General features: G+C 47.2%; 2 protein-coding genes across 5 annotated transcripts in view; both read left to right on the top strand.

The window, feature by feature from the left end:
- The window catches only part of CTDSPL (CTD small phosphatase like), a 121,417-nt gene extending 108,441 nt beyond the window's left edge, over nucleotides 1-12,976 (top strand). For all 4 annotated transcript variants that reach the window (XM_064162358.1, XM_064162357.1, XM_064162359.1 and 1 more), the window contains 3 exons: nucleotides 7,266-7,358; nucleotides 9,240-9,425; nucleotides 12,732-12,976. In XM_064162358.1, coding sequence (XP_064018428.1) covers nucleotides 7,266-7,358; nucleotides 9,240-9,425; nucleotides 12,732-12,857 — 405 coding nt within the window. In that variant the 3' untranslated portion in view covers nucleotides 12,858-12,976. The remainder of the gene's footprint in view (nucleotides 1-7,265; nucleotides 7,359-9,239; nucleotides 9,426-12,731) is intronic.
- A 6,331-nt stretch (nucleotides 12,977-19,307) lies between these two features.
- The window catches only part of LOC135185557 (villin-1-like), a 91,700-nt gene continuing 84,862 nt past the window's right edge, over nucleotides 19,308-26,145 (top strand). The window contains exon 1 of the mRNA XM_064162354.1: nucleotides 19,308-19,347. The gene's annotated coding sequence lies outside the window, so the exon portion shown is untranslated. The remainder of the gene's footprint in view (nucleotides 19,348-26,145) is intronic.

Genomic DNA, 26,145 nt, shown 5'->3' with positions numbered 1-26,145 from the left:
AAAGTCATGCAGCAGGTTTCCTGGTGGGTCTGGAAGCTCTGCAGGCAAAGTCATCCAGCAGGATGGATTTTTGGTGGGTCTGGAAGCTCTGCAGGCAAAGTCATGCAGCAGGATTTTTGGTGGGTCTGGAAGCTCTGCAGGCAAAGTCATGCAGCAGGATTTTTGGTGGGTCTGGAAGCTCTGCAGGCAAAGTCATACAGCAGGATTTTTGGTGGGTCTGGAAGCTCTGCAGGCAAAGTCAAGCAGCAGGATTTTTGGTGGGTCTGGAAGCTCTGCAGGCAAAGTCAAGCAGCAGGTTTCTTGGTGGGTCTGGAAGCTGTGCAGGCAAAGTCATGCAGCAGGATGGATTTTTGGTGGGTCTGGAAGCTCTGCAGGCAAAGTCATGCAGCAGGTTTCTTGGTGGGTCTGGAAGCTGTGCAGGCAAAGTCAAGCAGCAGGATTTTTGGTGGGTCTGGAAGCTCTGCAGGCAAAGTCATGCAGCAGGATGGATTTTTGGTGGGTCTGGAAGCTCTGCAGGCAAAGTCAAGCAGCAGGATTTTTGGTGGGTCTGGAAGCTCTGCAGGCAAAGTCAAGCAGCAGGATTTTTGGTGGGTCTGGAAGCTCTGCAGGCAAAGTCATGCAGCAGGTTTTGTGGTGGGTCTGAAAGCTCTGCAGGCAAAGTCATGCAGCAGGATTTTTGGTGGGTCTGGAAGCTCTGCAGGCAAAGTCATGCAGCAGGATGGATTTTTGGTGGGTCTGGAAGCTGTGCAGGCAAAATCATGCAGCAGGATTTTTGGTGGGTCTGGAAGCTGTGCAGGCAAAGTCATGCAGCAGGATGGATTTTTGGTGGGTCTGGAAGCTGTGCAGGCAAAGTCATGCAGCAGGATGGATTTTTGGTGGGTCTGGAAGCTCTGCAGGCAAAGTCAAGCAGCAGGATTTTTGGTGGGTCTGGAAGCTCTGCAGGCAAAGTCAAGCAGCAGGTTTCTTGGTGGGTCTGGAAGCTCTGCAGGCAAAGTCATGCAGCAGGATGGATTTTTGGTGGGTCTGGAAGCTCTGCAGGCAAAGTCATGCAGCAGGTTTCTTGGTGGGTCTGGAAGCTCTGCAGGCAAAGTCATGCAGCAGGATTTTTGGTGGGTCTGGAAGCTGTGCAGGCAAAGTCATGCAGCTGGTTTCTTGGTGGGTCTGGAAGCTCTGCAGGCAAAGTCAAGCAGCAGGTTTCTTGGTGGGTCTGGAAGCTCTGCAGGCAAAGTCATGCAGCAGGATGGATTTTTGGTGGGTCTGGAAGCTCTGCAGGCAAAGTCATGCAGCAGGTTTCTTGGTGGGTCTGGAAGCTCTGCAGGCAAAGTCATGCAGCAGGATTTTTGGTGGGTCTGGAAGCTGTGCAGGCAAAGTCATGCAGCTGGTTTCTTGGTGGGTCTGGAAGCTCTGCAGGCAAAGTCATGCAGCAGGTTTCTTGGTGGCTCTGAATTTTTCTTACAGCTCTGATAACCTAAAGGGCAAAGCTTCTGTCTGAGTCTGATGTGCATTAACTCTGACTCCCTGTTCGCACTTCAGACCTGTGATTTTTCTGTTCTCTTAGAGCATCAGCAAGCCAGTGGCAACAATTTTTGTTATCAGCCCAAACCTGTCATCTCTAGAATCCTTGAGCAGTGTACATGCTCAAGAGATGAATTCTTTGTGTTAGGACATACTTACCTCTGTTCAGAGTACCACAAGAGCTGTGAATCGTTGCGGCACCACGCTCACCGTAGTGCGTATCGCTACCTGCTTTCCCAGCAAGCCTGATATCGCAGCAAGCCTGATCCCTTATCAAGCAAACACAACACTCTTGTGCTCGAGCTCTGCCTCAGACAGAACACCATAGAAAAGAAATGGAGAGCAGCATTTCAGAAGTGCCTGTTCAGGAAGAAACTGGAAATCACATCAAATGTTTGCAATACAAGTTGTTGCAAATTGAATTCACTCTTGGAACTGACTTATCTAAGCGAGTTCTGCTCATGGTAAACATTGTCATTTTCCCTTACAACTACCAAAAGGGACAAAAAGAGGGGAAAAAAAAACCTGTCTTTAGTTTGGGGAGTTTATTTTTCCTTTAAGTGATTATAATCCAAAAGTCAGAGAAGCTCTTTTTCTTCTTTAGGGAGCACAATTCAAATCATCATCTTAAAGAGTGCTTGAGTAAAGCAGCTTCTCTAGATTAAAAAATAGCTTTTCTGAACACTCCCTGTACCTCTCCCATCTTCCTTTCTCTGGCTTAATTTACCTTGCCTTTAGAAAGGATTTGCCATTGTGTTTTACAAGGAAATAACTCCTGTGTGCAGGTACCTCTCTTTCCTTCTGTTCTGGGCTTTTAGATGCCTGCAGAGTCTGTGCCCGTCTGCAGAGCAGCTACAGTTACAGGAGATGAATCCCAGGCTTTGTGTTGGAAATGATGGCACAGATACAAAAGAGCAGTTCTGATGCAAGCTGACAGCCTTCTGGCCACTGCTCTCATTTCTCTCTGGTTCTCTGAATAAAAAGAAATCAGAGATGGTCTCCTGCTCTACCAAATTAGAAGTGAGAAACTGTGGGAAGTCCAGTGAAATGTCTTGCAACTGAGAGTGCACTTTAGGGGAAGCTCATTGAGAGTGAAAGCAGTGGCTGAAGAAAAGAAGTTCAACTTGTTTGGTACCCTTGCTGTAACACCTGCAAGAACACATCCTCTCTTTGGAGCATGCTCCCCATTTGACAAGTTCAGAGCACTCACAGCCCCCAGATTAGAGACTGTGCATTAACTGTAACTTTAATCCCCAAGGAGTGAGGTTGTTTAGGATATTGTGGTTCTTTGTTTTTTGCCCAGATTGTCTTCCAATGCCTTTGTGCCTTGCACAAAGCATAAAGAGGGCTGCCAGGTAGAGTTTGATTCCATCCTCTTTGGAATTTCATTCTTGAATGTAATTTGTTTACTGAGTGGGGGAAAAGTAGTCTTTTTTATGTGCTTGTGGGGTTTTTGCATCAATAAATAATTGGCTGGCAAGTGTATTTTGAGTGCACCTTGAGTGCTGTGTCCAGTTCTGGGCTCCTGAATTCAAGAGAGATGTTCAGTGGTGTTGAGAGAAGGGCATCAAGGCTGGGGAGGGGCCTGGAGCACAGCCCTGTGAGGAGAGGCTGAGGGAGCTGGGGGTGTGCAGCCTGCAGCAGAGGAGGCTCAGGGCAGAGCTCATTGCTGTCTGCAGCTCCCTGCAGGGAGGCTGTAGCCAGGTGGGGTTGGGCTCTGCTGCCAGGCAAGCAGCAACAGAAGAAGGAGACACAGTCTCAAGTTGTGCCAGGGCAGGTCTAGGCTGGATGTTGTTAGGAAGTTGTTGTCAGAGAGAGTGATTGGCATTGGAATGGGCTGCCCAGGGAGGTGGTGGAGTCTCTGTGGCTGGAGGTGTTGAAGCCAAGCCTGGCTGGGGCACTTAGTGCCATGGTCTGGTTGGTTGGCCAGGGCTGGGTGCTAGGTTGGACTGGATGATCTTGGAGGTCTCTTCCAACCTGCTTGATTCTGTGACTCTATGATTCTCAGACAAAATGTATTTCATTGGCGGGGGAAAAACCTGGTTTGGGTTAAAATCTGTTTTGAGTAACAACTTTGCTTTCTACAAAGGACAGCATTCATTGAATCTCTTACAGAAGGCTGTGGCCTGGTTCAAGTAATCCAGGATAGGCTGTATCCATTCTAGCTGGCCTATTCTTGGTTACTTGCACTGGGAGGCAACCACAACTCTGTGAACCAGCAAGACAAGGCTCCAGGACTGTTAAGAAGAAGCACCCATCCCACAAAGCAGGAGATTGGAGCTGTCATGGGCAGATTTCATTGCTGCTGCTTGAAGATTTCCTTACTGCAGAGCTGGTTTTGAAAGGCAATTCTTTGCATCCTGTTTAATTGGTTAGAATTGAGCTGAGTTCCTCTTTTGCTTTACAGATACTGAGTCTTTTACCTTAAGAGTGCTTTGAGGCACAGAAAATGTATGTGGAAATACCAAGTGCTTGAAAACAATTAACTGTAATTACTTGTGTTCTGCCATTAGCAGCTGTAAGTAGGGAATCCTGTGAAAACATGTCTAGTGCCTGGTTTTGTGCCTTCATATTTTAAGAGCAGAGTTCATTTCAGCTTAAAAGGAATAAAGAAGGACTATATTCTTGCTGTGATAAGGAAGAAATTGGTGAGCATGTAATGCAGCAAAAGGAGGGCTCTTTTTTCAGTGCCCTGGACACAGCATAAATATCTCAGAGAGAATGCCAGGAGCCAGTTAGTCTAGAGGCTTAAACTGAAGACATCAGGCAGCAGAGGAAAAAGCCAAGCCACAAATAACCGTGCAGCATTGAGATTCAAGACCAGACACTAACAAAGTAAAGAGGAAAAAATTCCAAATGAGGAGGAAGAGGAGAAAAGAGCTGCACTGTCAGCTGAAGAGAGCTGTTTATGTGGAGGAAACCAAAGAGATTTTGTAGCCCGGGATACCAGTACGCTCGCAGTTGCTTCCAGGGACTAAGGAGGACTTCTCCAAACCAAACCTTTAAGGAGGATAAGGATCCAGAGTGTTAAGATGTGTCGTTCTGAAAAGAAAGCAAACAAAAACAAGAAAGAAAAATCAACCCCCCCCCAGTGCTGTTAAAAACATCAAACAAACTAAAAACCAAACAAGGCCAACCAACAAAACAGGTGGAGGAGCAGGGACTTTTTCGAGAGGGAGAGAATTAAGGGGGAAACTTAGTGAGACCTTATTCTTAGAGATCCATTTATTATTAATAAGGTATTTAATTTGAGAAGCAAATCCGTTGGCCAGAGCTCAGCAGGACCATATTTGAAGATAAACAGCAAGAGAAGCTCAAGTAGAAGAGGTTAAGAGTGCTCTGTGGTTCATCAGGAGATGTAAACTGCAGAAGGGAGGTAATACAACTTAACTTGCTGAGTAATTACAGCTAACACTGACTGGTTGCAGTATTAGGAGGTTTAAAACTCACCAAAAGAGTGAATATTGCAAACACTTGCATTTATAAGCCTGCTCCTGTCTGCAAGCCTGTGGTTAAAGAGCTCTCAGTCTGTAGCTACTGAGTTGATTTACTGTATGCTCTTCTTATGGAGGAGGTAGGTTATGCTGCAAGCAGCAAAGTTCACATCCTTGGCTAGGAGTTTGTAACTACATTCCAAGTGGAAATAGTTCACTGACACAAGCACAGATAGGGATGGAGAGTGAAGTGCTCTGTGGCTGAAAACCCTAGGATCTAAAAGGGAAATTAACACTGAATTCCAGCACTTACTGTCCAAGAAGTACTTAGGACTTTGGAGTGTCCCTTTTCATGCCTTCAAGAATGAGTGTAGGAATACAATACAGGGCTAAAGCATTAAACATTTCTGAAGAACTGCAGAGTTAAGGAGGAGCTTGCATCCTGCTGGATTTCCCCTTGCAGCTGCCTGCTTAGGTAGCCTGCTTCTGGATACCCCAGCACACATGGACTGCAACTGCCCTTCTACCTGTGCCTTTAAAAATACAGAGATGCAATTTGGGAGGGAAATGCTGCAGAACAACTCTGTGTAGCAGGAGCTAAGTGAAAAACTGTGTTGGTATGGGAGAGGAAATTACTTGGTTTATGGCTTTTAAAATACAGGAAGCTTCTCTGTAGTTACCTGGAAGGAGAGGGGTGCGGAGGAACACCTGCTAACTGCCTTTGGCTTACTATTACACATCCCATGTATTTAATTGGTCAAGTGCTGCTGTGGTCATTAAAACCATCAAAATCTGGGATATAAATTGTTATCTCTGTGCAAGTTTGAATGTATTGTTTGAATTTGAGGGGCCAAAGCTAAGTTTAGTTAAACTCTTAGAAATAACTTAAAGCAGATGAAGTCTTCGTGCCGTGAGCTGAAATGGAAAAGTAATTAATGTCCCTGCTTTGGTCATTAAGGTACAGCTCCATCATATATGCTTTTAATAAATCTTTGGGTACAGATTTAGGTTTTCAATTTCAAGTCCCTATTATGCAACTTTTTCCCTCCTCCTTTTTGCTGAAGGCTTTAATTGTTACACTTCAGTTCAAGCTGGCACTTCCATATTTTTCACCTCCAGGCGTTTTCTCTGAATCCCTTCTGGCTTTTACCTCATTATTAATAGGAATCTAATAAAATACATACAATTAATCTAGTTCTACTTATCAAAGTCTTGAAATGGCATCAATCTTGCAGTTCTTCCTGCACCCAGTTCTATGCCAGAATTCTCCACTTGATATTTCCAGTATTAGGGATTATTTGCCAAGCAAAGAAGATAAAATGCCAGTGGTGCTTTCGCTCGAACCTTTCATCTAAGCACAAACAAGATAGAAAAATATTTTCCAAGCAGACTCCCCTCTTCACCTTCCCAGCATATTGTGAACCATTTGTAAGCTTTCCAAGCAGCAGTTATCTTATCTTGGTACTTGCTGTGGACACAAATCACCTTCCTTGCCCCGAAGAGGCAATCAGGTTGTTGACAGTGGGCAGCTGAGCTTGCCTGTGTGGTGGCTGTCAGTGCAGAAAGGCAGCACAGCCTTGCTGAATCCAAACTGTGCAAGGGGAGGCAGACCCTGAGTCTCTCCCCTCTCCGTGGTGAGGTCACAGTGGAAGATTGTGTAGGCTTTGCTACTGAACTTTGAAAGCAGCATTTGCTAGATGTTCTGCACAGTGCTGTGAAATTAGGGTGCAAGCTCTCTGCAGAGCTGGGCGAGTGGTAAGTGCTGGTAGTGAGACACAGGACCTCGCACCTGGAAATGAACACGTTAAGTCAGTAGCCACAGGAGGAGAGCAACTCTTCAGTGCACAGGAGAGCAACAGTAGGAGGAGAGCAACTCTTCAGTGTGCGGCTCCTGTTGTCATAGAGGTTTTGTCACATTCATGCCTTCTGTGAAGCTCTTCAGAACTGAGAACACCAGCACCAAAATCATTTTGTGTGAGAGATCTGAGCCCTCCACTTCTCGAGGAGCCCTGCAGTCTCTCTTTGCCTTGAATGAGTTTGTTCCAGAAGCATTGCTCCAGATGATGCACAGGATTTGTGATTGCATAATCAGCACAGATCTTGGCAGCCCCTGCATTCAAGTTCCCCCTCATTGGATGTCTACTTTTATCTCCTCTCCTTTTTTTTTTTCCCTTTCAGCATTTCATTTGAACTGCTTCCATGTTCACTTTTGTTTCTTCAAGTGTTAGGGTTTACAGGAGTGTTTGGGGCTTGTTTGCTTTCCCTTTCTTTGTAACCTTAAACACAGTTTGATCAAAATAGTCATTGTCGTTTCAGGTGTATGTTTTGAAGCGGCCACATGTGGATGAGTTTCTTCAGAGGATGGGAGAGCTCTTTGAATGTGTACTCTTCACAGCCAGTCTAGCCAAGGTTTGTTGCTCTCTTTGTCTCCTTAGCCCTCACAGTGCCAGTCAGTGGACTTTGGGTTGAGCTTTCTATAGAGAATTGCTTCCACAATTGGTACCATCTTAATTTTTTTCCCCCCCTTCTTTTCTGCTTCTTTGTCTGACAGTGTGTACTTTGTCTGCTAGTGTGTGGGTAAGTGTTTCCATGGTAACACCATCACATATGGGCTTGTCTCATAATGTAGCCTCCATGCATTGCTCATAATGCCAATATGAAAGGCTTACAAGTTACCATGGTTATAGTGAGAAATTAGAACAAATAGCCTGCGAGTAAAGCTGGGCATGAAATAAAATGCACTGTGCTTAACTCTTACCTACACAATCAACCAGTGATGCAGAAATTTACTGCACCTGAAAACTGGGGACTCGTTGTTCTCTCAAGGTGCAGTGGCAACCTGGAGTTGGAAAATCAGACATTATTGGTAAAGCTTGAAACCTCAGCAGGAATATTTTGTGCCCTCTGCTCTCCAGTAGCAGTAGTGCCTCTTAGGGTAGCTTTGTGGTAGACATTACAGTAGTAGACATCTGAAAGTCTTCCCTTCTTTCAGTGTGCTGTATTTGTGATGTCTTGTTTGTAAAGTAATAGTGATTGCTGCTAGCTAGTACTCTAGCATAGTAAGCTTTTACTCCAGCCTGCTGTAGAGATGGTGGAAGGGGACAGGCCATATGCTGCCTTCCTGCCAGAGGATTCTTTCTGTGCTCTGTTTACTGTGTTCTGTTCAGTCACCTGTGAGAATCCTAAATGATGGAACAATTTCATACCACAGTTATGTGTCTGGCAGTTTTCAGAGTCAAAAGATGACTGATTTCAGCATCCATTTGATTTCTTATCTTAAAATATAGGACAATGGCAGCTCCTGTCCTGCAAAAAGAAGTTGTAACTACCATTTTCAAGTACATCATTATTTCATATTCTGGTTTATTTGGATACTATTATCAATTGCAGCTTGTGTAAAGTATCATCCTACATATGAAATGAGAATTTACCAGTATTGTAGATGATCTTTTTCTGAGTAACATCTTTGTCTGATCTCTTGAGGCCCAGTTATGCAGTTGGGTAATGCTAAAATTCGTGCTGACCCAATCACTTCAAGGGCACCATTTGATAAAGCCCCATCAAGCTCAGGTGTGTTCATTGCATTTTGCCTTCAGAGGCAGGAGGGAATGCACCAGCTCCTGAAACAGCTCCCTACAGATTCTCTGCAGCATTGCCTGCCTTTATGGTAATGTTAGGTGAGGTCTCCATTTGAAAAAGCCCCATCAAGCTCAGGTGTGTTCATTGCATTTTGCCTTCAGAGGCAGGAGGGAATGCACCAGCTCCTGAAACAGCTCCCTACAGATTCTCTGCAGCATTGCCTGCCTTTATGGTAATGTTAGGTGAGGTCTCCATTTGAAAAAGCCCTATCAAGCTCAGGTGTGTTCATTGCATTTTGCCTTCAGAGGCAGGAGGGAATGCACCAGCTCCTGAAACAGCTCCATACAGATTCTCTGCAGCATTGCCTGCCTTTATGGTGATGTTAGGTGAGGTCTTTAGATCCATCAACTTCAAAGCAACTCCTGGGGTAACTCTAAGTTGGCCCTAAGAATAAAACCTGATTGATAAATCACAGGAAGCATTAGAGTGCAAGGTAGCCTTAGACAGAAAGATAACTGCCCTACTTTTGTGTTATCTCCCTGTTGATCACTTCAGGTTTGCAGGCATCTAAGTTAGCTAAGGAGGAGCAGGGAAGGAAAGGCAGAAGGGATCTTTTATCTGGCGTTACTTTGTGTCCTTGCTTTGTACAGTTGTGTGAATTAGCCTTATCTGCAGCTTGCTAACTCTGTGTTTCTAACTTCTGTTTTCAAGTATGCAGACCCAGTAGCTGACCTACTGGATCGCTGGGGTGTGTTCAGGGCAAGGCTCTTTAGAGAATCCTGTGTTTTCCACCGGGGAAATTACGTGAAGGATCTGAGTCGGCTGGGACGTGAGCTGAGCAAAGTCATTATAGTAGATAATTCTCCTGCATCTTACATCTTCCATCCTGAAAATGCAGTAAGTATTTGAAGTACTCAAGCATAACTTGATTTTTCTGGTCCTTGCCCAGACTTTTTGATTGAGAAAACAGCCTTGCAAAGCTCTAACTTGTGTTAGTTGCTGTCTCTTCTTGGATTGCAGGGCAGGTTCTGGTGTTAACTGCCAGTGAGGGGCTAGAGCAAAGTGATCTTGACAGCGTGTAGTAGTCGTGACTCTTCATCTGCTTTCAGCTTTAACTTCTGGCAGCAAGTCCCTCACTTTGGTGAAATGCCAAATGGTGTGGGACCTGCAGAACTAACCTAGCTCTGAAATGTGAAGCTGCCCTCCAGCATAGCTTTTGTTCTTTGGAGTGGTGATTGCAGAAAGAACAGTTTACTGGAACTGCTTTTGGTACTCCTGTTGTCTGAGTGAAACTATTAGACAAGATAATGAATGCTTTACTGGTTACTGTAATCGTGGCTAAGGGGAAGGGAAAAAAAAAATCAAGACCCTGTTGTGCTGTTATGCTTCTCCTTCAAGTATTTTTGTGATGAATCACTTCAGAATCAGAAATGTTAGTCAACAAGTTGCTCAGGTTTTCAGAGTAACAACAAAAGGCAGGCAACAGTACTTCAAGGGAGAGCAATTAGGAGTAATGCACATTTTTCACTTGGTGTTTCTTATCAGCTTCAGAAGCTACAGTGGAAGCTCTGGCGCTCACTCCATCCACTGCTGCAGTCAGTGCAGATGCTCACATCTGTTTTGTAGCTGCCAGGACAGCAAGCTGGAACTCCCCTTAGATCTGCTGACTTTGAAACGACCAGGCTGTGCAGTGCTTGCTTTGATGTTTTAAGGCTGCCTTTTTTGTGAAGGGTTGAAATTAGTGTAGGAAACTTTGATCAAGAGCATTGTTTCACATGCTCCTACCTCTCCAGAATATTCTTTTGTTTAACAGGAGCAGCAGTCAGCTTTAAAAGTCAGATCACAATGGCTGTAATGCCCCAAGGCCACCTTGAGTGCTGTGTCCAGTTCTGGGCTCCTGAATTCAAGAGAGATGTTCAGTGGTGTTGAGAGAAGGGCATCAAGGCTGGGGAGGGGCCTGGAGCACAGCCCTGTGAGGAGAGGCTGAGGGAGCTGGGGGTGTGCAGCCTGCAGAAGAGGAGGCTCAGGGCAGAGCTCATTGCTGTCTGCAGCTCCCTGCAGGGAGGCTGTAGCCAGGTGGGGTTGGGCTCTGCTGCCAGGCAAGCAGCAACAGAACAAGGGGCCACAGTCTCAAGTTGTGCCAGGGCAGGTCTAGGCTGGATGTTAGGAGGAAGTTGTTGTCAGAGAGAGTGATTGGCATTGGAATGGGCTGCCCAGGGAGGTGGTGGAGTCTCTGTGCCTGGAGGTGTTGAAGCCAAGCCTGGCTGGGGCACTTAGTGCCATGGTCTGGTTGCTTGGCCAGGGCTGGGTGCTAGGTTGGGCTGGCTGAGCTTGGAGGTCTCTTCCACCCTGCTTGATTCTGTGATTGTAAGCAATTGAGTGAAAACGTTTTTCTAGTTGGTGCCGCACGTGGTTTAAAGTTGCTGTAGATAATAACCAGGAGCTGTAGCTCTTAATTTATGTTCCTGGTTAAAATGAAAAACCTGATCCAGATCATCATTTGGTATCTTGGAATTCAGTGCCAAAAAAACAATGAGCTGTAGAAGCTGGGGAGATGAAATGAAGGGCTTTGTCAGAGTGGTTTAATCATGTATAGGAAAGTGCTGCTAGCTAACCGATAGCCGAGTCTCTGCAGAAACCAGAGCTTGTAACAAGATCCAAGATAGTCTTCAGAAGACCTCAGTGTGCCTCCAGAGTGAAGATACACAGATCTCCTTCCCCAAATCCAGCCCACATATTTAAGATGTGTTATATGCATTGTTTCTTGAACCTGCTCAAGGTCTAATGTTTTAATCAGAGAACTGCTCTGTACTCAGTGTTGAAATATTTCCTCCCTAACCTCATGCCAGGAGGGGTTGTTGCTGCATGCCTGTGTTTAGTGACTCACACTAATAATACTTAGAGGGGAACAAAAGACTTGCTGTAAATAAAGTGTCAGTACAGCTTCAGAACTCATATCTTTTTGCCAGTCTGCTCTGAGTATCAAGAGGCAGAGCAAATTGAGATGTCCACTCTCGGGTCATGTAGGTTACCTGGACATGTAGGAGCAGGTCAGCTGCATGTCAGCTGTTTCACTGTAGGATTTGGAAGGTCATTTGCTTTACAGCTGTGGTTAATGTGGCATACCAGAAAACATGGGCTGCAAATGACTGGCAGTTTGCCTTACTGTGACAGCAAGAGTGTTAGAGGACATCCAGAACCATACAATCATTTTAGGTGGAGGCGACCTTTAAGATCATTGAGTCCAACTGTTAACACAGCGCTGCCAAGTCCACCACTAAACTGTGTCTGCAGGGCTTTTAAATACCTCAGGGTTGATGACTCCAGCACTTCCCTGGGCAGCCTGTTTCAGGGCTTGACAAACCTTTCAGTGAAGAAATTTTTCCTTCTACCCAGTCTAAACCTTCCCTGATAGAGCCTACATAGGCAAAACTCCTTACATCACAATATTGTCTTTGTTCTTTCCATCAGGCAACCAGGCTGCCTTTTTTGTGAAGGGTTGAAGTTAGTGTAGGAAACTTGGATGAAGAGCATTGTTTCACATGCTCCTGCCTCTTCAGAATGTTCTCTTGTTTAACAGCAGCTACTTATCTTGCAGCAGTCAACTTTGAAAGTCAGATCACAATACTGTGATGCCTCAAGGCCACAGTTTGAATGCTGTGTCCAGTTCTGGGCTCCTCAATTCAAGAGAGGTGTTCAGATACTGGAAGGTGTTGAGAGAAGGGCAGCAAGGCTGGGGAGGGGCCTGGAGCAGAGCCCTGTGAGGAGAGGCTGAGGGAGCTGGGGGTGTGCAGCCTGCAGAAGAGAAAGCTCAGGGCAGAGCTCATTGCTGTCTACAACTACCTGAAGGGAGGTTGTAGCCAGGTGGGGTTGGGCTCTGCTGCCAGGCACCCAGCAACAGAAGAAGGGGACACAGTCTCAAGCTGTGCCAGGGGAGGTCTAGGCTGGATGTGAGGAGGAAGTTGTTGTCAGAGAGAGTGATTGGCATTGGAATGGGCTGCCCAGGGAGGTGGTGGAGTCGCCGTGCCTGGAGGTGATGAAGCAAAGCCTGGCTGGGGCACTTAGTGATGTGGTCTGGTTGCTTGGCCAGGGCTGGGTGCTAGGTTGGGCTGGCTGAGCTTGGAGCTCTCTTCCACCCTGCTTGATTCTATGATTCGATGATCACAAAATCCTCTTAGTATTTTATTGGTTGCTTTCTTTCAGGTGCCTGTGCAGTCCTGGTTTGATGACATGACAGACACAGAGCTGCTAGACCTTATTCCTTTCTTTGAAGGACTAAGCAAAGAGGAAGAAGTTTACAGTATGCTTCATAAACTCTGCAACAGGTAGCCCTTAAGTTTGGCTGACTTCTGCCTACTAGATTGCAGTTGCTAGAGGCCGTCTCCACCTTTCTCAGCTCTTTCAAATGTAAGCTTTGGGGAGGTCACCCCTATCAGAAGTGCTACTCTTGATCTTCCTGTTACATTGGACACAAAGGACAATCATGAGCGATGCTATTAAGCCTTCAGAAACCTGACTCCTGAGGTCATACGTTCAGACTACTTTTTTTTTTAAAGGAAGAAGAAAAAAAAAATAGAAAAAAAAAAAAAAAAACCAAAAAAAGGAAAGAAAAAAAAAAAAAGAAGCTATTTTAAATGGGACTCTTTTAATGAATTTCATAAATGGACCTCTTTTACTGGATCAGCTTTTCTTAAAACATGCCAAAAAAAAACACCCAAAACAAACAAAACAAAACAAAAAAAAAAGAAGCTTGTATTTCAGCAGTTGAATTTCTCTCCCTTTTCTTCCCCTCCCACTATGCAGACAATTTTACCCACCCCCCACCCTGCTTAGAGCAGTTGACCTGACTCTGAATTTTTTTCTTACAGAATGAAGTGCCTTTTTGAATGTTATTTTAAGATAAAAAAAAAAAACCAACACCACCACCACCAACAACAAAAGTATCACTTTTTGTATGAGACCTATTTCCAGACATCTTTTAGTCTTGTATTGTCTAAATGCTTTAACAGGAGAAAAAAAACAAAAACAAAAAAAAAAAAAAAGGAGAGGAAAGAAAAAAAAAATTAATTTTATAGAGCACTGTAATATATAACAGAGGAAAAAAGTTGAAACAAAGATGCTGGGTCCCTGTCTCCGCCAGGACGTGAGGTTGTCTCCCGTTCTGCCCCGCGGTGTGGGTGAATCAGCGCGGTCGTTTCGCCGGGAAGGGTTTTTGGGCACATCTTTGAAGGTACCTTGCAGTTGTTTGAGTGTGAGGGAACGATGGAATTGAGGAAAGGAGGTGGCTGATAGACCTGAAGCACCTTTTATTCTAGACAGGTGAAGTTCTGTTGTCTCTGCTTACGCACAACTGCCATGCCTCTCGGGCTTGTTTTTTTGTGTTTTGGAAAACCATTATCCTGAGAGAGTAGGGAGGAGGAGGAGGAGGAGGAGGAGGAGATCTATTTATTAGCAGAAGATCCTTCTCTTAAAGCAACCCATCTGGGGAAGCTGGATCTGTACTGAGCTGTTGGGAGTACCTTTTTTCTTTGAATTGCTGCTACTGTATCCTCACCAAATGGAGTTGACCATGGGCTGTTATACTGTTTTTGCCACTGTGCCTGTGCTATGAAACATTTTCTGTAAGCTGCAAACTTGGGCAATAAATAAAATGCAGGCCTCCTAACCCACCCCCATGTAGTAATCTCATGGTATCTGATATACCAGAGAGCTCAGTCCAAGGTGACCTGTCAAAGATTATTTCTTTCTTTCCAATTGGGATTAAACCTTCTCCTTCTTTTGGTATATAAAAAGTGGGTTGTTTTTTTTTCCCACATCCCTGATTTGGATTTCTTCATTGCCAAGGTGCAGGGTACAGATTGGGAGCTTTATCAAGTCTTGCTAGGAGGGCAGAAGTTACTAGCCTGGACTAAAATTGGTTCTCTGCCTTTGCAGCTGATGAGTAAGTCTCATCTCCTGAATCCAAGGAGCCTGCTTAGCATTTTCTGTAGTGTCCTAGGTACCCTTCAAAAAACTAACTTACAAATATTTGAAGCCTTTGAAAAAGAAAAAAACAGGCTTAAAATGGGTCATTTTTTTTAACCCTTTACAGTGTCACCTTTTAATTACCCACACCCGAAATCTCCAAACAAACAAACAAACTGCAGCTCTGTTTGGCTGTCATCAGAGAATAACTAAATGGAATATTTGGTGCTTCTAATTAGCCTAGTGCTGAATTCTGCATGGAAAATCCCCTTTGCCTTTTCTCTTTCTCTGGGAAAGCCTTGACAACTCGGCCAACAGCCGTTGTGCGACGGACTCGGATCGTTGTCCTTGTCCGGAGCATCGGTGAAGCAGCTTAACAAATTCATTCATAGAAGGGCAGGCCCAGCCGACACAGGCAGTGAGTAGGTTGTGATCGGGGCAGTATCGAACTGAAAGCTGACTTTTGTCCCCTTGCAGTGCAGCTGTGCTCCAGCTGCTCACCGCCGTCTCCTAGCGAGGGGCGTCGAGGCAGTCCCGCGACGCTCCGTGCGGCATCACCGTTTTGTTTCCTTACCAGCTGGTGTGACCTTAGTACTGTATCATCCTGTGCCACAACAGAGCTGTCACTAAAGTAAGCAAAACCGCTGGAAACAAGGGAGGCAAAAAAGGATGTGTGTGGATTCTGCTTTAGTCCATTAACCCTTCGCTACCTTCAGATAAAGATTGTCTCAGTTTTCTATTTGACTTCAGAGTAAGGAAACCCTAAGCTGCCAAAAAACCTAAAGTTGTTCTCTAAGCAGTATTTTCAACTGCGTTTGGAGCTCCTAGGCTTCAGATGCAGTTTGCAGGGAAGTATTCAGGTTGTAGTTAGTTGTGCAGGTATGATAGGAAAGGCTGACAAAAGAAATGCAAAGACTTTTCTTCGCTAGCGTTAGACCAAACAATCTGCCAAGGAGAGCGTTAAGAACCCCGCCGAGACATTGCCATGTAACGGTTGTGACCTGTTGTACCTGAGAGAGGACCCATGTCATTAAGCTTGCATTTATGGAAGCAGTGATTTCCTGAACCAGTTGCCTTAAGTCTGTGAATGAATGTCGATTATTAAAGTGTCTTGTATTGTTTTGAAATCCACATATAACGGACAACTGAACTTCTGCACCAGCTCCTGCAAGAACGGTTCTGATGCTCTTCTGTACAGCCCTACTCGTTCTGCCTTGGGTTTGGCTCTCAAAATCCACAGCTTTACACACACACACACACACAAAAAAAAACCCCAAACAACAAAAACATGAATTTTTTTGCAGCATTAAACTGCCGTCATAAGATCACAGGGGTTGGAAGGGACCCAAGGAGATCATCCAGTCCAACCCCCCTGCCACAGCAGGACCACACAATCTAACACAGATCACAGAGGAACACATCCAGACAGGCCTTGAACGTCTCCAGAGAAGGAGACTCCACAACCTCTCTGGGCAGCCTGTGCCAGTGCTCTGTGAGCCTTACAGTAAAGAAGTTCCCCCTTATGTTGAGCTGGACCCTCCTGTGCTGCAGCTTACAATACAAGAGCAAAAAAACATAGCAATGATTTTGATCTCTGCTAGTATCTTAAGAGTGTCTTCTACAGCTGCTAGTATCTTAAGAGTATCTTCTATGGCTTCTGATGAGCATTGGTGTGAGGGTTGGGGTTTTTTTTCACCCACTCCCATTGAAATAGAACTTGGAGTGCTGTGCAGTTAGGTTCAGGATTTCCCTGGCCATTCAGATTTGGCCAAAGGGATCCAACTGTCTCGGACAGTTTGACACTTAGCATCATACTTGAAACGTTGAGTTTGTGTGAGTACACAAATGCTACCCTTCAAAGAGCTTCTAGGGTTGAACAAAGCAATAGAGTTGTGTCCATGCAGTCGGAGGAGGGCGAGTGGAATGTTTGCGCCATTCGCAATACGGGTATTTTGATTGTATTTTTCCATGCAAGGTTTTCATTCAATCAAGAGATGAAACAAAAAGAAATCAGACTTGCTTCCTAAACTTTTCCCACAGTTTCGAGTGCAGCTCATGCACACAGATCCCCCAGGCCTGTGATGAACCCTGAGTTCCCGTTTTACTCCTGGATATAATAGAAGCATTACAAAAAATCAGCAGTTTGTGGCTTTGGTTGGGGTTTTTTTTATGTCCCTTTTCTTTGGTCGTTCTTTTCAGCTCAAGAAATGCTGCCTGGCTTGAAGTTCTGTTGTCCTTTTTATGTTGGGTTAAAAAAAGGGGTGGGGTTTGGGTTTTTTTTGCCTGTACAGGTATATTTTTCAATGAAGCTGTAAGGCAGAATGCCTTTTAGACTCTTGAAACTCAACCCAAGCGTTAACAAATCGCCAATCTGTTAAACCGGGGCTGTGCGCGGAACACTCGGCAACCACCAGGATGCCTGGCAAAGTTTGGGATGGAAGACGGTAGCCAATGTACAATATTGCTGTGTTCATTTAGGTAGCTTTGGGAAAGAATAATTTGTTCTGGTTTGTTTTGCCCTTTAATCTTTCTTTTTTTTCCCTACTATAAACAGCAAAGTTACACCCGGGAGAAACTCAACCCCCGAAGGGATTTGGTTATCGGTGTACGCAATCACTTTATCTCGCAGCATGACTTTGATTAGACTGGTTGGGGGACAATAAAGTATCTAAATGACACTGGTGTGTGCTGATGTTGCAGCTTGGGAAATTTCAGTGTACAAAAACAGAAAAAAAGGAAGAAAAAAAAAAACCACAACTGCTAAGGCTGATCTGTAGCTATCTAATTTCCAACCACGTCTCGCTATGTTCTGCAGGTTCTTTGTAAACTAATAAAACACAGTACCGCACAGCCCTAACTGTAAAGCAGAAACAAGTTTGTGCCTCTGATTTCCAAGGTGCTGTGATGTGGTTTTCTGCCTCTGTGGGGCGAGGAGGGCAGGTGAGGCTTGGCGCGGGGTCGTTGCTTACAAAAGAAACTCTCTGGGCTAACTATGCAAAACCAGCTGTCGGGTTGCTGTTGCACATGAGATTGTACAAAAAAGAGCCAGCTGACTTGCTTTTCCTTTTTGGTTTTCCTTTCTTCTTTCCTTTCCTTTTCCCTTTCCCTTCCTCTTTGCCTTTGCCTTTCCCTTTCCTTTCCCTTTCCCTTTCCTTTTTCTTTCCCTTTTCCTTTCCTTTTCTTTCCTTTTCCTTTCCCTTTCCCTTTTCTTTTTCTTTTCTTTCCTTTTCCTTTCCTTTTCTTGTCTTTTCTTTCCTTTTTTTCTCCCTTTCCCTTTCCTTCCCTTTCCCCTTGCCTTCCCCTTTGCCTTTTCCTTTCCCTTTTCCTTTCCCTTTCCCTTCCCCTTCCCTTTGCCTTCCCCTTTGTCTTTTCCTTTCCCTTCCTCTTGCCTTCCCCTTTTCCTTTCCCTTTTCCTTTCCCCTTTCCTTTCCTTTCCTTTCCTTTCCTTTCCTTTCCTTTCCTTTCCTTTCCTTTCCTTTCCTTTCCTTTCCTTTCCTTTCCTTTCCTTTCCTTTCCTTTCCTTTCCTTTCCTTTCCTTTCCTTTCCTTTCCTTTCCTTTCCTTTCCTTTCCTTTCCTTTCCTTTCCTTTCCTTTCCTTTCCTTTCCTTTCCTTTCCTTTCCTTTCCTTTCCTTTCCTTTCCTTTCCTTTCCTTTCCTTTCCTTTCCTTTCCTTTCCTTTCCTTTCCTTTCCTTTCCTTTCCTTTCCTTTCCTTTCCTTTCCCTTCCTTTCCCTTTTCTTTTCCCTTTCCCTTCCCCTTGCCTTCCCCTTTTATTTTCCCTTTCCCTTCCCCTTCCCCTTGCCTTCCCCTTTTCCTTTCCTTTGTCTTACCCTTTCCCTTCCCCTTGCCTTCGCCTTTTCCTTTTCTTTCCTTTCCCTTTCTCTTTTCCCTTTTCCTTTCCCTTTCCCTTCCCCTTTCCTTTTCCATTTTTCTTTCCCTTCCCCTTTGCCTTCCCCTTTCCCTTCCCCTTTCCCTTCCTCTTCCCCTTCACTTTTCCTTTCCTTTTTTCTTTTCCTTGTTCCTCTCCTCCCTTGTTCAGGATTTATTGGGAGCTCCTCCACAGAGGAGCAAGCAATGGCAATGTTCCTTCCTTCCTTTTTTTCCCCCTTCTCTTCTCTCTTTTTTTCCGTCTCTAATAATGGAGCTGTTTACACTTTAATGCAATGAACAATCCAGCGATACTTGAGAAACACTACAGATACCATATGAGTGTTTTCAGGAGAGAGAAGTGTTGTCAATCAGGTATTGAATGGTTTCTTTACTGTCACCAATAAAAAATTTTAACAATATAGTTACTTGTGCATGTAATACTTCTCTGGGAAAAAGGATGCCTGCACTTCTCCTTCAGTTACAGTCACCGCCCTCATTCGACAGGGACATTATTCCTGCTGATGCACATCCGTGTCAGGCACTCAAATCCCCCATCTCTCTTCCACTCTCCTTCCCCCTCTCCTCTTTTTAAGCCATAGATAGGGGTCCTTATTGACTGCCCTGGCACCTGCTTGTGCAAACAGAGCTGATGAACTACTGATGAACTCTGCTAAACAAATTGGTGGTGACTGGGGCAGATGTTGCAGCTATTTAGCTCTCTTGGATGAGATCATACCATAATTTGTTCAAGCCTCAGAGCTGTGTGACTTCTTGCTTCAGCCACTTGAATAGCTCTTCTTAACACCACTGCCGTATCCAAAGGAATATCTGAATAAAACACTTGATTTGCTTGCAAAGTCTATTTTGGGACTTTTTATCTGACACAGTAAGACTTAGAGCCTTCCTTTCTAGGAAAAAGGCTCATATAAATTAATGCTTTATGAGCAGAAAACCTCAGGCCTGTTGGAATAAGCAGCTGGCTCAAGGTAGGGCATCAGTGGCAGTGAAAACTACTTGTTAGCTGTTCCTGTGATGGGTTAGAAGGGCCTAGGCTGTCTTTACTTTGTACTGGTAGTGGGCTGGGGTTTTTGATTTGAGTTGGAGATGGTTGTTGTGTTTGGGGTTTTTTTTTCCCCCCTCAGTTTTCTCCCTCTCCTTAGCTGCTGCTTAGGATAAGGCTGCCTTTCTTTTCACTCAGCAAAACAAGGATTTCAAAATTCATAAACCAGCTCATTTACAGCAGTGAGAAAGATGCTCTTGTTCTACCCTGACTGGCTGAAACTGGTTGCAAAACTGACTTCCAAACAGTCACTGCACATTGATGCCTTCCAATTTATCCCCCCCCCCCCCCCCCCCCTTTTTTTTTGTTGTGTCCTGACCCAGAAGAAAAGCCAACCACCCTAAAATTCCCTGCAAGATTGGGATTGGGCTCTTCCATGTGTGCTGCAGCTCCATGGGATCCTGCAGGCTCCCCACAGTTTTCCTGGCCAGCAGCCTTCTCCATTCAGGCTTCCTACCAACCCAGCTATGCTGGCAGGAGACCAGGCAAAGTTCTCCTGGACTCCTCTGTTGGTTCTGCAGGAGCTACTGGAATGTAAATGATTTTTAGGTAAGAGATTGATTTGGACAGGTTGGCAAACTCAGACTTGAAAAGGTTCCAGCCATCTTTTGTTTCAAGCCTGCTGGAGTGCTGTGCTGAGGAGCAGGTTGTCCTGTAATTGCCCAGTGCCACGTTAATCAGCACTTCTGAAGCACAGGACATACGCCCACGTCTTGCACCCAGCAGAGATCGGTTTGACTCAGTGAGACAGTTCTGCATCTGCAATTACCTTCCCACACAGCGATTCAGAAGGGTTAGGTTTGGGCACCACTTAAAGCAGCAGCAAACTGAATTTTTGGGGTGCTGGCTGTGTCAGCTCAGCTCTGTCCTCTGGGCCTTGCTGGAGCCTGGGCTGTGATTGTACCTCCTGGCACTTCTCTGGGTGACTGGCACCGTTCAGTGCTCTCTACAACTACTGGAGGGAGGCTGTAGCTAGGTGGGGTTGGGCTCTGCTGCCAGGCAAGCAGCAACAGAACAAGGAGACACAGGCTCAAGCTGTGCCAGGGCAGGTCTAGGCTGGATGTTAGGAGGAAGTTCCTGCCAGAGAGAGTGATTGGCATTGGAATGGGCTGCCCAGAGAGGTGGTGGAGTCGCTGTCCCTGAAGATGCTGAAGCCAAGCCTGGCTGGGGCACTTGGTGCCATGGTCTGGTTGATTGGCCAGGGCTGGGTGGTAGGTTGGACTGGATGAGCTTGGAGCTCTCTTCCAGCCTGGCTGATTCTATGAATTTTGCAACTGCCTTTTAATTTAGTGATGTAGGCACAGCTGCCTGGCATGTGAGCTGCAGCAAAATGCTGGGCAGGGAAGCGAGATGCAGCCAGCCCCGGTCAGCCTCAGCCATCACCTCAGGCTGGATGCCAGCTAGGAGAAGGCATTTGCTGCTTGAAGGCAAACAGAGAAGTCACCACCGTTAAGCCAGAAACATGTCACCCCCTCTCAGAACCACTGTTCTTGGTAGTGAGGTCTGAGTGCTCAGCTGACCACACGCAGTGCTCACCGCCTCGGACTTGCCAGCGTTTCGGTGAACGCCGCACTCAGAGTCTGAGGCTTGCTGGAGGAGTTGCTGGTTTGACAGTGGTTTGTTTTCTCTGTCAGACCTTAATGAGCTTTTGTGATGGAAGCCAAATTTCTTTGCAGTGTAACTTTGTGATTTAGTTTTTTTCATGCTTTGGTTCAGTTTGACAATAAACCCATCTGTGGCATTCTTTCATCCTCTGCGTGTCTGCTAATGCCTGTAGTTGAGGTCTGACCCCAGAAATCCTCCTCTCCTCCCATATGCCTTTCTCCTTGGAGAGATTACTGGGGAAAGCAACCAGGCCAGAAAGTTCTCCTCGTTCCAGTCATGACTCAACTCTTTGGACTTGGCTTTGCTTTGGTAGATTGAAGCCTCAACTGCTGAGCATGGAGGGCTTCTCCCTCTAGCAGCGTGCTTGGCAGGTAGGTTCAGTTCCTGTTCTTTATAACCTGCTGAGATTTGAGTTAAGCAGCCCTGCTGCTTCTGAAGCCTGCATGTAAGATGGAGATGAGAACAGAGCAAGATGGAAGGGGATAGGGTGGTGGGAGAAAACATGATGCAAACTAGTGGGGTTTAGTCTACAACCCTTTTCTAGTTCCTCATAGCATCTGTGCTACTGCATTCAAGGACACCCCATGAAGCAGATGGCTGATTGCTCATCTGCCTGCCCGTGGTTTGCACACAGGGGGCCAAAGGGCAGGTCAGGGGGCACATCACTGCTGTTTGTCCCAGGCTATGGTTGCATCAGCCCCCAGCCCTTGGCACTGCCTGTTGGGAGCACATCCATCAGTGATGGTTTAGAGCAGGTCTTGGGTTAAGCAGTGACCACCAGCCTACAGTCAAACAGTTACACCCTAAGCAAACCAGAGGGAACTGGGTGGGTTGGGAGGGAGCTGCCTGTTACTTGAGCTGTGTTGGTGTGAGGTGACCATGTGAAGCTGCTTTTCATCTGGCACGTCTCTGAGCTGTGTCTTCAGGCAGCAGCATGTAAGTATGATGCTGGAGAAGGTGGGTGTAAGTTAAGCAGCTGCTAGCAGATTAGCCCACAGAAGTCTGGTGTCTTTCCATGGGTGCTTTTAACAGGAAAACCATTTCATAAAGGCCTTTGGGGATTTCTTTTTCAGTCTCTACCTAATGACCTGCTTATTCCACACCATGCCCTGAGAGGCTGAGGGCTGCAGAGCCATGTAACATTTCTGTGGGTTTATGCAACTGACATTTTGGGACTTAATTTATTCTGTTTTGAGCCACTCTATTCCTTCATGAGCAAATGCATTTCTGAGAAGAGGAAAGGAAGGCTTCTGGCAAGACCTGAGCCCATCTCCAGCTTACTGGGGCTGTGTGATGTCTAAGGGTAAGGCTAAGACTGAGCACATCCTTGGCTCAGCATCATGAGGCTGTGGAGCTCTGGTGACCCCTCATTTTCCACTTAATATCTTCTGTAAATACTGGAGTCATAGAATCATAGAATGGTTTAGGAACCTCAAGGATCAGCCAGTTCCAACCCCCTGCCATAAGCAGGGACACCTCCCTCTAGAACAGGTTGCTCAAGACCTCACCCAGCCTGGCCTTAAACACCTCGAGGGAGGTTGTGGAGCACAGAAGCACCCACTGTGATCAAAGATCACATTGGGTGCTTCTGTGCTCCACAACCTCCCTGGACAACCTGTGCCAGTGTCTCACCACCCTCACTGCAAAGAACCCTTTCCTAACAGCTAGTTGGAATCTCCCCTCTGCCAGTTTAAACCCATTACCTCTCATCCTGTCATTACAAGACCTTGAGTGGTCTGATCTGAACCCCCTGCAACACCTGAGTAGCTCAGTCGAGGCAGATTCAGATGAGTAATGGTTCACTGGATGCAGGCAAGTATTTGTCACGATGATGGCTGCAGCTGGGACCTTGACCGTCTGGACAGATGGGCAGAGTCCAAGGGGATGGCTTCAATAGCTCCAAGTGCAGGGTGCTGCACTTTGGCCACAACAACCCCATGCAGAGATACAGGCTGGGGTCAGAGTGGCTGAGAGCAGCCAGACAGAGAGGGATCTGGGGGTGCTGATTGATACCTGCCTGAACATGAGCCAGCAGTGTGCCCAGGTGGCCAAGAGAGCCAGTGGCATCCTGGCCTGCATCAGGAATGGTGTGGCCAGCAGGAGCAGGGAGGTCATTCTGCCCCTGTACTCTGCACTGGTTAGACCACACCTTGAGTGCTGTGTTCAGTTCTGGGCCCCCCAGTTTAGGAGGGACATTGAGGTGCTTGAGCGTGTCCAGAGAAGGGCAACGAGGCTGGGGAGAGGCCTTGAGCACAGCCCTACGAGGAGAGGCTGAGGGAGCTGGGATTGGTTAGCCTGGAGAAGAGGAGGCTCAGGGGAGACCTCATTGCTGTCTGCAACTACCTGAGGGGAGGTTGTGGCCAGGAGGAGGTTGCTCTCTTCTCTCAGGTGGCCAGCACCAGAACAAGAGGACACAGCCTCAGGCTGCACCAGGGGAGATTTAGGCTGGAGGTGAGGAGAAAGTTCTTCCCTGAGAGAGTCATTGGACACTGGAATGGGCTGCCCGGGGAGGTGGTGGAGTCGCCGTCCCTGGAGCTGTTCAAGGCAGGACTGGACGTGGCACTTGGTGCCATGGTCTGGCCTTGAGCTCTGTGCTAAAGGGTTGGACTTGATGATCTGTGAGGTCTCTTCCAACCCTGATGATACTGTGACACTGTGATACTGTGGTGGGCCAAGCTGTGGCACGGTCGGGCCATAGGTGCGATTGACTTTTACACATCGGGGGTTGACGCTCGGTGAAAGCGGAGCGGGCTGGCAGGGTCGGGGCTGTGCAGGGCTCGGTCGCGCCACCAGGTGGCGCAGCTGCGCAGCGCTGGCTGTTAACGGCGCCGGGGGAGGAAGCTCCGAGGGCACCGCACGCAGAAGCCTCGCCGCGGCTCTGGCATCCGAGCTGGCACTATACAGGTCCCTGACTAACATCTGAGCCAACCGGCGGATGAGGCTGCTAAACCCCTCTCGATTCTGTTCCAAAAGTCCTGGCAGTCTGGGGCAGTCCCCCCTGAGTGGGAAAGGGGAAACAGAGCTCCCATTGGCAAACAGGGTAGGGAGGAGGAGCATGGGAAGCCCAGGCCAGGCAGTCTCACCTCTGTGCCTGCTAAGATAATGGAGCAGATCCTCCTGGAGGCACTACTGAGACAGGAGAGCAGTGGAGAGGTGATTGGGTACCATCAGCATGGCTGTACCAAGGGCAAATCCTGCCTGGCAAACCTGGTGGCCTTCTATGAACAGGTCACAGCATGAATAGATGAGGGGAGAGCAACTGATGGCAGTGACCTGGAGCTGAGCAAGGCCTTTGGCACTGTCCCACACCACAGCCTGGTCTCCAAGCTGCTGACACATGGGTGTGATGGGTGGAGCACTGGATGGAAACAGAGCTGGCTTGATGGCCGCACCCACAGAGTGGCTGTCAGTGGCTCCATGGCCAAGTGCAGGCAGTGACAAGCAGAGTCCCTCAGGGATCAGTCCTGGCACCAGTCCTGTTCAACATCTCTGTGGGTGCCATGGACAGAGGCACTGAGTGCAGCCTCAGCAAGTTTGCTGCCCACACCAAGCTGTGTGGTGCAGCAGCCAGGCTGGAGGGCAGGATCCATCCAGAGGGACCTGGGCAGGCTGCAGAGGTTCAACAAGACCAAGTGCAAGGTCCTGCAACTGGGTCGAGGCAATGCCAAGCACCAATCCAGGCTAGGCAGGGAGTGGCCGGAGAGCAGCCCTGAGGAGAGGGACTTGGGGGTGCTGCTGGAGGAGAAGCTCCACAGGAGCCAGCAGTGTGCACTTGCAGCCCAGAAAGCCAAGCAGAGCCTGGGCTGCAGCAGCAGCAGTGTGGCCAGCAGGGCCAGGGAGGGGATTCTCCCCCTCTGCTCTGCTCTGCTGAGATCCCACCTGGAGTACTGCATCCAGTTCTGGAGCCCCTGGGACAAGAGGGCTGTGGAGATGCTGGAGAGTGTCCAGAGCAGGGCCAGGAGGATGCTGAGAGGCTGCAGCAGCTCTGCTGTGAGCACAGCCTGAAAGAGTTGGGGCTGTGCAGGCTGCAGCAGAGGAGGCTCCCAGGTGACCTTCTTGTGGCCTGCCAGCATCTGAAGGGGGCTACAAAAAAGCTGGGGAGGGACTTTTGAGGCTGTGAAGGGGTGGCAGGACTGGTGTGAATGGAGCAAAGCTGGAGGTGGGGAGAGTGAGGCTGGAGGTGAGGAGGAAGTTGTTGAGCATGAGAGTGGTGAGAGGCTGGAGTGGGTTGCCCAGGGAGGTGGTTGAGGCCCCATGGGTGGAGGTGTTTGAGGCCAGGCTGGCTGAGGCTGTGTGCAGCCTGCTCTAGGGTAGGGTGCCCCTGGGCATGGCAGGGGGGTTGAGACTGTCTGGTCCTTGTGCTCCCTTCCAACCCTGAGTGATTCTATGAAACTCAGCTCATGGATGATATTCAGCTCAGAGAATTCTCCTCATGCAATAGAACATTGAAGGTGTAACCTGCTGAGGGAGCAAACTCTGCTGCTGAAGGAAGGGGCTGGCAAGTGCATGGTGAGCACTAGCAGGTAGCTTTGGTGGAGCAGGAGTGCATATTTGCTTCCACAGGCTTCTAACTGCATTCAGCACAACAAAGCCATGGACCTGTTGCAGTGGGTGCAGAGGAGGGCCATGAAACTCATCAGAGCACCTCTGCTGTGAAAGTCTGAAAGGGTTGGAGAAGAGAAGGCTCTGGGCCTCATTGTGACCTTCCAGTACTTCAAATGGCTGATGAGTGTGCTGGTTGGAAGCAGGCTAGAATGCTTTGGTGAGAAGAATTAGGTCACAGGCTGTGGAAGGAAAACAAGGGTGATGTCTGCTTCACTCATAGGCTTGCTGAGGGATACAAGAAGAAGGATCAAATCATAGATAAGGCACTGGCTTCTGCTTCTGCTGGGGCACTGGCTGAGCTGCATCTCTCTCTAGCCTCTTTGACTAATCCACTTTGCTTCCTAACCCCCTGGCCAAACCTCCATTCTTCCTTGGGACTGGGGTAAGGTTGAGAGGGGTAGGGGAAGGTGGAAGGGTGATTGGGAGCCCCTCCTGGGCACTCAGGTTTCTGGCAGGGCTGTTGTGTTTCTGTGTTACCTTTTGCCTTGTCTATTTCTGTCTATAACTGTCTATA

This window comes from Pogoniulus pusillus, chromosome 23 (assembly GCF_015220805.1).
Source record: "Pogoniulus pusillus isolate bPogPus1 chromosome 23, bPogPus1.pri, whole genome shotgun sequence".
In the NCBI taxonomy this organism is placed as follows: Eukaryota; Metazoa; Chordata; class Aves; order Piciformes; family Lybiidae; genus Pogoniulus; species Pogoniulus pusillus.
Note: the sequence above shows the minus strand (reverse complement) of the source record. Positions and strands in the feature narration are given on the sequence as shown.